Here is a 12,500-nt window from a genome sequence, read left to right on the forward strand (position 1 = left end):
CACGCTCTTAAGGCTGTGCAATTGGGCAATTAGTTGAATTAGTTGAAAGGGGTGTGTTCAAAAAAATAGCAGTGTGGCATTCAATCACTGAGGTCATCAATTTTGTGAAGAAACAGGTGTGAATCAAGTGGCCCCTATTTAAGGATGAAGCCAACACTTGTTGAACATGCATTTGAAAGCTGAGGAAAATGGGTCGTTCAAGACATTGTTCAGAAGAACAGCGTACTTGGATTAAAAAGTTGATTAGAGAGGGGAAAACCTATAAAGAGGAGCAAAAAATGATAGGCTGTTCAGCTAAAATGATCTCCAATGCCTTAAAATGGAGAGCAAAACCAGAGAGACGTGGAAGAAAACGGAAGACAACCATCAAAATGGATAGAAGAATAACCAGAATGGCAAAGGCTCAGCCAATGATCACCTCCAGGATGATCAAAGACAGTCTGGAGTTACCTGTAAGTACTGTGACAGTTAGAAGACGTCTGTGTGAAGCTAATCTATTTTCAAGAATCCCCCGCAAAGTCCCTCTGTTAAAAAAAGGCATGTGCAGAAGAGGTTACAATTTGCCAAAGAACACATCAACTGGCCTAAAGAGAAATGGAGGAACATTTTGTGGACTGATGAGAGTAAAATTGTTCTTTTTGGGTCCAAGGGCCACAGGCAGTTTGTGAGACGACCCCCAAACTCTGAATTCAAGCCACAGTACACAGTGAAGACAGTGAAGCATGGAGGTGCAAGCATCATGATATGGGCATGTTTCTCCTACTATGGTGTTGGGCCTATTTATCGCATACCAGGGATCATGGATCAGTTTGCATATGTTAAAATACTTGAAGAGGTCATGTTGCCCTATGCTGAAGAGGACATGCCCTTGAAATGGTTGTTTCAACAAGACAATGACCCAAAACACACTAGTAAACGGGCAAAGTCTTGGTTCCAAACCAACAAAATTAATGTTATGGAGTGGCCAGCCCAATCTCCAGACCTTAATCCAATTGAGAACTTGTGGGGTGATATCAAAAATGCTGTTTCTGAAGCAAAACCAAGAAATGTGAATGAATTGTGGAATGTTGTTAAAGAATCATGGAGTGGAATAACAGCTGAGAGGTGCCACAAGTTGGTTGACTCCATGCCACACAGATCTCAAGCAGTTTTAAAAAACTGTGGTCATACAACTAAATATTAGTTTAGTGATTCACAGGATTGCTAAATCCCAGAAAAAAAAAAGTTTGTACAAAATAGTTTTGAGTTTGTACAGTCAAAGGTAGACACTGCTATTTTTTTGAACACACCCCTTTCAACTAATTGCCCAATTGCACAGCCTTAAGAGCGTGCATATCATGAATGCTGGGTCTTGTTTGTTTTCTGAGAATCTACTGAACCTACTGGTAACTTGTTTGCCACGTAGCAATAAAAAATATACTAAAAACCTTGATTATTCTGGTTAGTCACATTGTACTGCTATTATTTTGAACAATACTGTAACTGATGTCAAATAATTTGAGTTAACTCCCCCCCCCAATTTTAACCACATCCCAATCCGGTTTACTGCAGTAGTCCTGCTGTGTGTAATCAGGAACTAATGTTTTAGATCTAGAATGTCACTAAGCATCGGTTCTAACATCCATGTAGATCACGTGTTGTGCTTGAATGAGACGCTGTTCACGATCTCTCACACATGAATCTGGGATAAATCCGTCTGATTGGTGACCAGCGGTCAGCAGCGGCTGGACTGACCGGAGACCAGTCTCTTCTGAAGGACCGTCTCAGTCCAAGCACAGATCTTAGGGACCTAAACCTCACACATCTCCTAAAAAATCTCATACTAAATGAGGACAAACTTATTTAATCACCAGCAAAATATCGTTTTACTTAACATTAGAATTAAAATAAAAATAGTTATCTGGTTAGTAAAATATTTGAAGGCAGAATCATTATTCAACACATAATTGTAAAAATCATTACAAAATAACAAAAAAAAAATCATGCTGCAATTAACAATTAGCTTTATACACTTTCTAATGATTTCAGATCCAATTGTTCTCCTAAAGTCTCAAAATTGCATTGATAATGAACTTTTTAAATAGTTCAAATTGTTAATGGATTTTGTGCATTAGATGTGCACCGCTGCTGAAAGAGTCCTCTATCATCTTGAAAACACAACTTTGCACAATTAACCCTCGGCTACCGACGTCACAGCACTTATATTTCATTGCTCTTTTGTTGCTTCTACTGTCCTCATTTGTATAAAACCATCTGCTAAATGACAATCTTAATGTAATCCAATTCTGCTCAAAGCAACTTCACATAAATGTAAAAGCGCTCGGTCATGATTCGGTGCACTAGTACAGCGGAGAAGTGTGTTCGTCTGCTTTCTGAACACTCACGGTCGAGAAACAAACTCCCTTCGTTCTAAAGCTCTGCTGGTGCATCGTCAGCGGCATGTGGACAGGTCAAAGGTCACGCCGCGCTCTCGCTCTCCCGGCTGACGTCGGAGCTGGAACGCTGCCGGCGGAAGTCGATGAAGATTCCCTCGGTGTCTGAGTCCAGAGACTCCAGGATCTGGTCCACGATGGTCTCGGAGCAGACGGGAGGAGACGGATCCTCACAGACGTCTGGCTCTTCTGCGCAGGACGTCATCTGACACACGGAGTGACGTCTGACCGCGGCGCTGCTCTCGGGGTCGTGCTCCTCCAGCGGCGTCAGCACAGGGATGTTGTAGCTCTTGGAGCGCACCACCAGGTTCTTGGCGTGCGAGTCGCTGGAGCGCGGCCATCGGCGCAGGAGACGCTTCTCTGAGAACAGTAAAGGAAGGACGGGTCAGAGAGAGAGCGGTGACCGCTGCCAGAGCTTCACTGAGACGCTGCTCACCCAGAACACACGAGCTCTGAGCCACCGAGCCATCGCCGCAGAACAGGCCACGCGTCCCCAGATACGGACACACCACCTTCTGCACCAGAGACTCCAGCTTCAGGTAATCACTGCTCACACCTTTAGACTCGTGAACCCCCTGCGACACACACACACATCAACATCATCCTGCGACACACACACCACTCCATTCTCAATCAGCAGTCTTCAGTAACACAGATATATTTGTAGAAATATTTGTAGAGTCACAGTTATACATTTCTCTTATGAAAAATCATTAGGATATTAAGTAAAGATCATGTTCCATGGAGATGTTTAGTAAATGTCCTACTGTAAATATATCAAAACTTCAGTAATATGCATTGCTAAGAACATTTTTTTTAACAACTTTAAAGATGATTTTCTCAATATTTAGAGTTTTGTGCTCCCTCAGATTCCAGATTTATAATAGTTGTATCTCAGACAGATATCGTCCTGTAGCGTTGGGCTGATGACATCACGATGTTGAGCTGACATCCTGTTCTGAAAGAAAATGACTTCTATACGAATGACAATGAAATAATGAAATAAATAAATAAAATATTGATATAGCCAGTAATTCTAGTCTGAAATGTGTGTTCTGTGCAGGATCTGGGTTTTTGCAGGACCCATGTCAACCGCTAGCTGGCAATATTACACACTGCACCTTTAATGACCTAAATAACGAAAGGAGCGTCAGAAACCCAGCAAGCAGCTGTGATTAAGATCGAATATCACCAACAATCACATCTGACAGATCACGGTGACTTGAGACGGAAAACTAAACAAAACAAAACCATGATGAGCCCTTTAAAGACTTTCCTTGAGACACACAGGAAATAAAACCACAAACAAAGCTGAAACACACACACACACACACCTTGTGAAGAATCAGGAGGGTGTAGATATATTTCAGTCTGAAGGTCAGAGATGATGCAAGCACAGAAAACCACACATCTCACAAACACTCACAATTCAACACACGTTTACTTGGAAATACATGTACACTAAAACACACACGCATGTGACTTGTGTGAAGTCATCGTGTGAGTTTCAGATGCACTACACAGAAACACTGACAGTTTCAGCTCTGCATCGACTCAGGAAATCAGGAGCGTTACAAAGTTTCTGATGTTTGTTTACACGAGCACCTCAAAGGTTGCTGGGAAACAGCTGCACACACACACACACACACACACCTGCAGGACGAGCAGCATCTGAATGATGGAGGGCGGCACACGAGCGCGCGGTCGAGTCAGAGCATCGTCCAGCTTTATGTTGAGAGTGATGATGTTCCTGAAGTGCAGCAGAGCCAGCTGACGGACAGACGGCTCCTTCCCCTGAACACACACACACACACACACATAAATACACCACCAGCTCATCCTTTACACACTCAAATAAATCTGCTCTATCAGCAAAATAATAGTACTGGAGTGTTTGGTGAAGTACCTGGACGGGGTAGAAGATGGCCTGCAGCATGGACAGAACATCACAGAAGAAGAAGTCCCACGTTTCTGCCAGAGAGTCCAGCAGCTTCTGACCTGCACACACACACACACACACACAGAGAGAGAGAGAGAGAGAGAGAGAGAGAGAGAGAGAGAGAGAGAGAGAGAGAGAGAGAGAGAGCAGAACTGAAAACAAACTAATAAAAAACACACACAAAAAAAACTACAAACACAAAGTTGGCAAAACAGCAGCGGATTCAAACACATGGAGTCACATCAGTGAAGAGAGAAGATCCCGCAGCATCACAGACACATGATGAGGACGTTCAGAAGCGAGACAAGTGGACGATTCTTCTGAAGATCACATCCACAAACACACATGAACCATCAGAAATGGTTCAGACAGTATCTTACCTTCATAAAAGCGAATCTTATCTCTCAGAATCACCATTCCCTTCGTCAGCAGCTGATTCTGCAACACAATCACAATCAGACTTAGTTCATAGCTGCTTCATTTAGGATTGATTATTGATCCGAGACGCAACTGATCACCTGCAGATATTCTGTGAAGAAGGAGCCCAACTCAGTCTTCAGGAGCTGCCTAGAGACAGAGAGAGACAGAGATGTTTGATGTTTACATTTAATCATTTAGCAGACGCTTTTATCCAAAGCTACTTACAAATGAGAACAATAGAAGCAGTCAGGTCAACGAGAGAACAACAACAGTACACAAGTGCCATGACAAGTCCCAGACCAGTACTGAACACAGAACCAGGGTGGGGGTTTTTTAAATATGAAAGACAAGGAAAAGTGCTGGTGTTAGTAGGTTAAGTGCAGGTGAAAAAGATGAGTCTTTAGATGTTTCTTAAAATGAGTAAAGACTCCGCTGTACGAATTGAGATTGGGAGGTCACTCCACCAGCTGGGCACAGTCCAGGAAAAGGTCCGTGAGAGTGATTTTGAATTTCTTTGGGGTGGCACCACAAGGCGTCGTTCACTTGCAGATCGCAAACGTCTGGAGGGCACCTAGGATTTAACCAGTGAGTTTAGGTGAGCTGGTGCCGTGCCAGTGGTCGTCTTGTAGGCAAGCATCTGTACCTTGAATTTGATGCGAGTGGTTACTGGTAGCAGTGTAACCTGATGAGGAGAGGAGTAACATGAGCTTTTTTGGGCTCATTGAAGACAACCCTCGCTGCTGTATTCTGGATCATTTGCAGAGGCTTGACAGTACATGCAGGAAGAGCATTACAATGATTGGACAAGAGAAGTTTGGAGACGTCCATCTCTGAGAGTGGGGAGAAGGAGAAAGAGTATGCATTAGTCGTTGTGAAGTTGTCCTCAGTCTGCGGTGTGGAGAATTGGTCACTGATGGATCTCGTCTTATTTGTGAAGAAAGCTGCAAAGTGGTCCGCTGTAAGAGTCGATGGAGGAGGTGGAGGCGGATTACGAAGAGAAGAGAAAGTCTTGAATAGTGTCCGAGCGTCACAACAGCTGTTAATTTTGTTGTGGTAGTAGGATGTTTTAGTCGTGAAGACATTTGCAGAGAAGGAAGAGAGGAGAGACTGATACACACTGAGGTCAGTAGAGTTTCTTGATTTCTGCCATTTCCTCTCTGCAGCCCTGAGTTTAGAGCGATGTTCACGGAGAGCCTCGGACAGCCAGGGGGCAGATGGGGCAGCGCGTGCTGGTCTAGACAACAGTGGGCAAAAGCTGTCCAAGCAAAATGTTAAAGTGGAGCAAAGAGTGTCCGTAGCACTGTTAGTTTCCAGAGCTGAAAACTGAGAGAGTGGTGGAAGTGAGGATGAAACCACAGCAGATAGAAGATAGCCAAACTGTATAATAAGGATGCTTTGATTTAAAACTGACAATTCTCTGCAGAACCTCCCTTAAATTCTGCTATATCAGAAGTGTCACTATCAGAATCCACAGATTGAACTTCCTCTATCAGTATACCAGTATCCTCCTGAGCTGAGCGCAGTTCTGATGCCTGAGAATCTATTGGCTCATCACCAGCTCAGCACTCTCCACAGATCACTCCAATTCACTGATTTCACCGAGACCTGCGTCAGCGCTCTCTACTACATCACTCACTCTATTTACACTTACAACTGTATTCACAGAAGTTTGTACTACATCATCGTGATAGCTTCATCGTTCATTGAACATGTCCATACTTCCCGCAAGTAAAACACCTCATTGATTCAGTACTGATATAAATTGTATATTCTTTACCCAAATTCAACCAAATGCTGAACTAATCCAACCTCTCTCAAAAAAACGACAACCGCTTTATTCATCCTTGATGCAGACACAATATTACAAGCACCAAATTCGCTACTAATCGCAGTTAGACAGTGCTTGACTTACGGATTCATCAGCAAAACATTTGCACCCATGCTTAGGTGATTACAGGAGCACAACCATTTGAATCTGTCCCCATTTTTTCACCACCCTTTGGGTGATCAAATCGGCGACAATTAAATCTACACTTAACTAAAATATCTAGAAAACAATTAAGGAAAATAAAGAACTCACTTAAAGAGACCGCAACTCGCTCAGATGCTCACACACTCCTCAGACGCCTGCACATGTGTAAAGAGAGAGAGAGAGAGAGCGAGAGAGAGAGAGAGAGAGAGAGAGATAGAGAGAGAGGGGGGAGCGAGAGCGAGAGAGAGAGCGAGAGATAGAGAGAGAGGGGGGAGCGAGAGCGAGAGAGAGAGCGAGAGAGAGAGAGAGAGAGAGATAGAGGGGGGGAGCGAGAGCGAGAGAGAGAGCGAGAGAGAGAGAGAGAGAGATAGAGGGGGGAGCAAGAGCGAGAGAGAGAGAGCGAGAGAGGGGGGAGCGAGAGAGAGAGAGAGCGAGAGAGATAGAGGGGGGAGCGAGAGAGAGAGAGAGAGAGAAAGAGAGGGGGGAGCGGAATTAAGAGCAAGTGGACCAGATGACATCCTCAATGAAATGCTCAAGAACACAGAGCACAAATTAAGATTGGCTCTACTAAAACTATTCTACTTGGTTCTGAGTGTTGGTCATTTCCTTGAAGCCTGGAATCAAGGACTCATAACGCCCATATTCAAGAAGAGACAAATCAGACCCAACCAATTACAGAGGCATCGGTGTTAGCAGTAATCTGAGGAAGCCATCTTTAATATCAACGCAAGAATCATACACTTCCTCACAGAGCACAATGTCATCAGTAAAAGACATATTGGATTCTTATCAAATTTAAAAAAAATATGATCACATCTTCACCCTGATCGACAAATACATCAACCAAAACAAAACGAAAATATTTGCTTTCGATGGAATTTGCCATAAAGGTCTGTTGTCAAAATTTCTAGAATCAGGTGTTGGGGGTAAAACACACAATATTATAAAAACAATGTATTCAAAGAATCAATTAAAATTGGAAAAAGGAGCAGAATTCTTCGCTCAAGGGTGGGGTGTGAGACAGGGCTGTCCACTATCACCGACCCTCTTCAATATCTACATTAATGAATTAGCGACATTCCAAGAACAATCAACAGCACCTGGCCTCACACTACATGACCCATAACACCAGATGTACTTGCTACATCATTAGAAGAATGGCATCTACACTTATATTAGAGAACAATAGACAGAGTCATAAAAACAAGACAACAACAATAGTATTACAAGCGCCATGACAAAGTCTCAGACTAGCACAGAACCCGTAGCTATGTTTTTTTCTTCTTCTTCTTCTTCTCCAGAATAGGATAGACAAGAAAATGTAAGTGCTCCAAAAGCTCCACAGTGATCCGAGCTCTTACCAGACTGAAGATCTGCAGTGATCCGAGCTCTTACCAGACTGAAGCCCCGCAGTGATCCGAGCTCTTACCAGACTGAAGACCCCCAGTGATCCGAGCTCTTACCAGACTGAAGACCCCCAGTGATCCGAGCTCTTACCAGACTGAAGCCCCGCAGTGATCCGAGCTCTTACCAGACTGAAGACCCCCAGTGATCCGAGCTCTTACCAGACTGAAGACCCCCAGTGATCCGAGCTCTTACCAGACTGAAGACCCCCAGTGATCCGAGCTCTTACCAGACTGAAGACCCCCAGTGATCCGAGCTCTTACCAGACTGAAGCCCCCCAGTGATCCGAGCTCTTACCAGACTGAAGACCCCCAGTGATCCGAGCTCTTGCCAGACTGAAGCCCCGCAGTGATCCGAGCTCTTACCAGACTGAAGATCCGCAGTGATCCGAGCTCTTACCAGACTGAAGCTCCGCAGTGATCCGAGCTCTTGCCAGACTGAAGCCCCGCAGTGATCCGAGCTCTTACCAGACTGAAGACCCCCAGTGATCCGAGCTCTTACCAGACTGAAGCTCCGCAGTGATCCGAGCTCTTACCAGACTAAAGCTCCGCAGTGATCCGAGCTCTTACCAGACTGAAGATCCGCAGTGATCCGAGCTCTTGCCAGACTGAAGCTCCGCAGTGATCCGAGCTCTTGCCAGACTGAAGCCCCGCAGTGATCCGAGCTCTTGCCAGACTGAAGCCCCGCAGTGATCCGAGCTCTTACCAGACTGAAGCCCCGCAGTGATCCGAGCTCTTACCAGACTGAAGACCTGCAGTGATCCGAGCTCTTACCAGACTGAAGCCCCGCAGTGATCCGAGCTCTTACCAGACTGAAGCTCCGCAGTGATCCGAGCTCTTACCAGACTGAAGCCCCGCAGTGATCCGAGCTCTTACCAGACTGAAGCTCCGCAGTGATCCGAGCTCTTACCAGACTGAAGCTCCGCAGTGATCCGAGCTCTTACCAGACTGAAGACCTGCAGTGATCCGAGCTCTTACCAGACTGAAGACCTGCAGTGATCCGAGCTCTTACCAGACTGAAGATCTGCAGTGATCCGAGCTCTTACCAGACTGAAGCTCCGCAGTGATCCGAGCTCTTGCCAGACTGAAGCTCCGCAGTGATCCGAGCTCTTACCAGACTGAAGATCCGCAGTGATCCGAGCTCTTGCCAGACTGAAGCTCCGCAGTGATCCGAGCTCTTGCCAGACTGAAGATCTGCAGTGATCCGAGCTCTTACCAGACTGAAGACCCCCAGTGATCCGAGCTCTTACCAGACTGAAGCTCCGCAGTGATCCGAGCTCTTGCCAGACTGAAGATCTGCAGTGATCCGAGCTCTTACCAGACTGAAGATCTGCAGTGATCCGAGCTCTTGCCAGACTGAAGCTCCGCAGTGATCCGAGCTCTTGCCAGACTGAAGATCTGCAGTGATCCGAGCTCTTACCAGACTGAAGATCTGCAGTGATCCAAACTCTTACCAGACTGAAGACCTGCAGTGATCAGAGCTCTTACCAGACTGAAGACCTGCAGTGATCAGAGCTCTTACCAGACTGAAGATCTGCAGTGATCAGAGCTCTTACCAGACTGAAGACCTGCAGTGATCAGAGCTCTTACCAGACTGAAGACCTGCAGTGATCCGAGCTCTTACCAGACTGAAGATCTGCAGTGATCCGAGCTCTTACCAGACTGAAGATCTGCAGTGATCAGAGCTCTTACCAGACTGAAGCTCCGCAGTGATCCGAGCTCTTACCAGACTGAAGATCTGCAGTGATCCGAGCTCTTACCAGACTGAAGCTCCGCAGTGATCCGAGCTCTTGCCAGACTGAAGCTCCGCAGTGATCCGAGCTCTTACCAGACTGAAGCTCCGCAGTGATCCGAGCTCTTGCCAGACTGAAGATCTGCAGTGATCCGAGCTCTTACCAGACTGAAGATCTGCAGTGATCCGAGCTCTTACCAGACTGAAGATCTGCAGTGATCCGAGCTCTTACCAGACTGAAGATCTGCAGTGATCCGAGCTCTTACCAGACTGAAGATCTGCAGTGATCCGAGCTCTTACCAGACTGAAGCCCCGCAGTGATCCGAGCTCTTACCAGACTGAAGACCTGCAGTGATCCGAGCTGTGCTTGTCTTACTAGACTGAAGCTCCGCAGTGGCAGAAGCAGAACCTGCAGAAGAGTGCACTTCTACAACAGGTTAAACTCAAACCAACACAGCATAATCCGACCCAACCAAATCACACGGTTACAAAAACACAATTACATTGCTTGAACATGCCACTAAATTACAAAAGAAAATGAAGCTGTATTTAGACCTGAAAAGAGATTACAAACCAGCAGAATACTGGAGCTGTTTAAAACATCATAAATTAAGAAAGACACTAACAATATAAAGACAGTGTCTGGCTATAGAGAGAGGACAACACAGACAGAGAACAGAGACTATGTTCACGGTGCTCACAGAAAGAGCTGGAAACAGAGGAGCATTTCTTACTGCACTGGGATTACTATCACAACATTACAGCTGCATATTTCCACAGATTCCAACAAATTAAACAAAATTGTATGCCATTACCAAATGCAGAACAATTAAGTCACATTTTAGGGGAAAATTAAAAAATGATCACAAGAGCAGCAAGATATGTACAGTCGTGGCCAAAAATATCGTTCCCCTTTATAAACATGAACAAAGGCGGCTGTGAAAATTAATCTACATTATTAATACTTTTGATCTTTTATTTAAAAAAATTCATTGGATAATGAGAATTTAAAATGGGGGGAAATATCATTATGAAATAAATGTTTTTATCTAATACACACTGGACACAATTAAGGACACCCTTTTATTGAATTCTTTTTTAAACCTCCATTTGCCAGTTTAACAGCTCAAAACTGTCTCCTATAACACCTGATGAGGTTAGAGAACACCTGACACAAGATCAGAGACCATTCCTTCATCCAGAATCACTCCAGACCCTTCAGATTCCCAGCTTCTCCTCTTCAGTTCACTCCTCTCATGTTCTGTAGGGTTCAGGTCAGGACTGGATGGCTGTAGCAGAAGCTTGGTTTTGAGCTCAGTGACCCATTTCAGTGTTGTTTCTGAGGTTTGTGTTTGGGTTATTGTACGGTCAGAAGATCCAAACATGGCCCATTATACGATTTCTAACAGAGTCAGTCACTTACTGATTTTTTATATATTGGTATTTGATATAATCAAAGACGCCATGTGTCTAAACAAGATGCCCAGGACCTCCAGCAGAAATATAGGCCCACAACATCAGAAATACTGCAGTATATTTCACTGTACACATGGGGTTCTTTATATCTCGGTGTTCACCAAACCCATCTTGAGTGTTTACTGCTAAAAAGCTCATTTTTAGTTTCATCTGATCACAGAAGCCAGTCCCATTTGAAGTTCCAGTCGTGTGATAACTGAATATGCTTTTCACCAATTTGTGAAGCTCAATCATCTTTTGCTGCACATCAGAAATATATCCTTTGGTTTTTCTCATTGTGATGGATGATTAAGGGAATTTGGGCTTAGTTTTCCCTCCACTTTATATTTCTGTGAAACAGGAAGCCATGGCTGGATAATTTCATGTTTATAATCACGCTGGAGTGCTCAAAATTGTGACTATGAATGGGAATATACTTCAGATATATTTTACTCATAAGAATTTCTAGGGGGGCCAATAATTGTGTCCAACGTGTATTTGAGAAAAAACCTTTATTTCATAATGTCACCCCCCCCCCCCCCAGTTTTAAATTCTTATCCAATTTTTGTGAATTTTCACAGCCTTGTTTGATCATATTTACCAAGGGGACCAATATTTTTGGCGACGACTGTATCAGCCGGTCATAAACGAAGACGTTCAGCCAGTGGACAAAACTGAAGCAAGATCATCTCACACTGATGCTGCTCACATGTGGAGAAAACCTCATTAATATACTGAAGTTATTAGCAGTTTTAAACGTTTGTTTATTCTGCATCATTGGTGAATTTGATGAAGCATAAGTACTAATTATTCTTTATTGTGTACTGGAAATGAAAGAAAACGTCCAGTGAGGAAAACCCCATCAGCCCATGTGTCTGTTCTTCAGGGGTGCAGTCCGAGTAAATAAAGACTAGTCACCCGTGATGAGAGAAACTGACCAAACCCACATCACTCTGCTGTTGACGCATTCGCTCATTTCATTTATTTAAAGCAGTTCTAGTCGTCAGGCTGGTGATTTCCCAACCGTTTCATTCACTCTGGCCATAACCAGCAGACTAGTGAAGTTCACTCACCTGACGCCTTCATTCAGCACATAGAGCTCATTCTCTCCCAGATCCCTCCGCTGGAACACGGCGATCACGGCATT

The 12,500-nt window shown here is 44.5% G+C and overlaps 1 protein-coding gene across 2 annotated transcripts in view; it reads right to left on the minus strand.

Moving 5' to 3' along the window:
• Positions 1 to 1,476: 1,476 nt before the first annotated feature.
• LOC127956250 (proline-rich protein 5-like) overlaps positions 1,477 to 12,500 on the minus strand; it is a 14,796-nt gene continuing 3,772 nt past the window's right edge. The window contains exons 2-8 of one of the 2 annotated variants that reach the window (XM_052554075.1): positions 12,427 to 12,500; positions 4,890 to 4,938; positions 4,752 to 4,809; positions 4,339 to 4,430; positions 4,086 to 4,226; positions 2,869 to 3,007; positions 1,477 to 2,792 (exon numbers count right to left, since the gene is read on the minus strand). The exon at positions 12,427 to 12,500 is cut by the window's right edge and continues 7 nt beyond it. In XM_052554075.1, coding sequence (XP_052410035.1) covers positions 2,458 to 2,792; positions 2,869 to 3,007; positions 4,086 to 4,226; positions 4,339 to 4,430; positions 4,752 to 4,809; positions 4,890 to 4,938; positions 12,427 to 12,500 — 888 coding nt within the window. In that variant the 3' untranslated portion in view covers positions 1,477 to 2,457. The remainder of the gene's footprint in view (positions 2,793 to 2,868; positions 3,008 to 4,085; positions 4,227 to 4,338; positions 4,431 to 4,751; positions 4,810 to 4,889; positions 4,939 to 12,426) is intronic. The other variant, XM_052554076.1, reaches the window with a different exon arrangement.

Source organism: Carassius gibelio, chromosome B4, assembly GCF_023724105.1.
Source record: "Carassius gibelio isolate Cgi1373 ecotype wild population from Czech Republic chromosome B4, carGib1.2-hapl.c, whole genome shotgun sequence".
NCBI lineage: Eukaryota > Metazoa > Chordata > Actinopteri > Cypriniformes > Cyprinidae > Carassius > Carassius gibelio.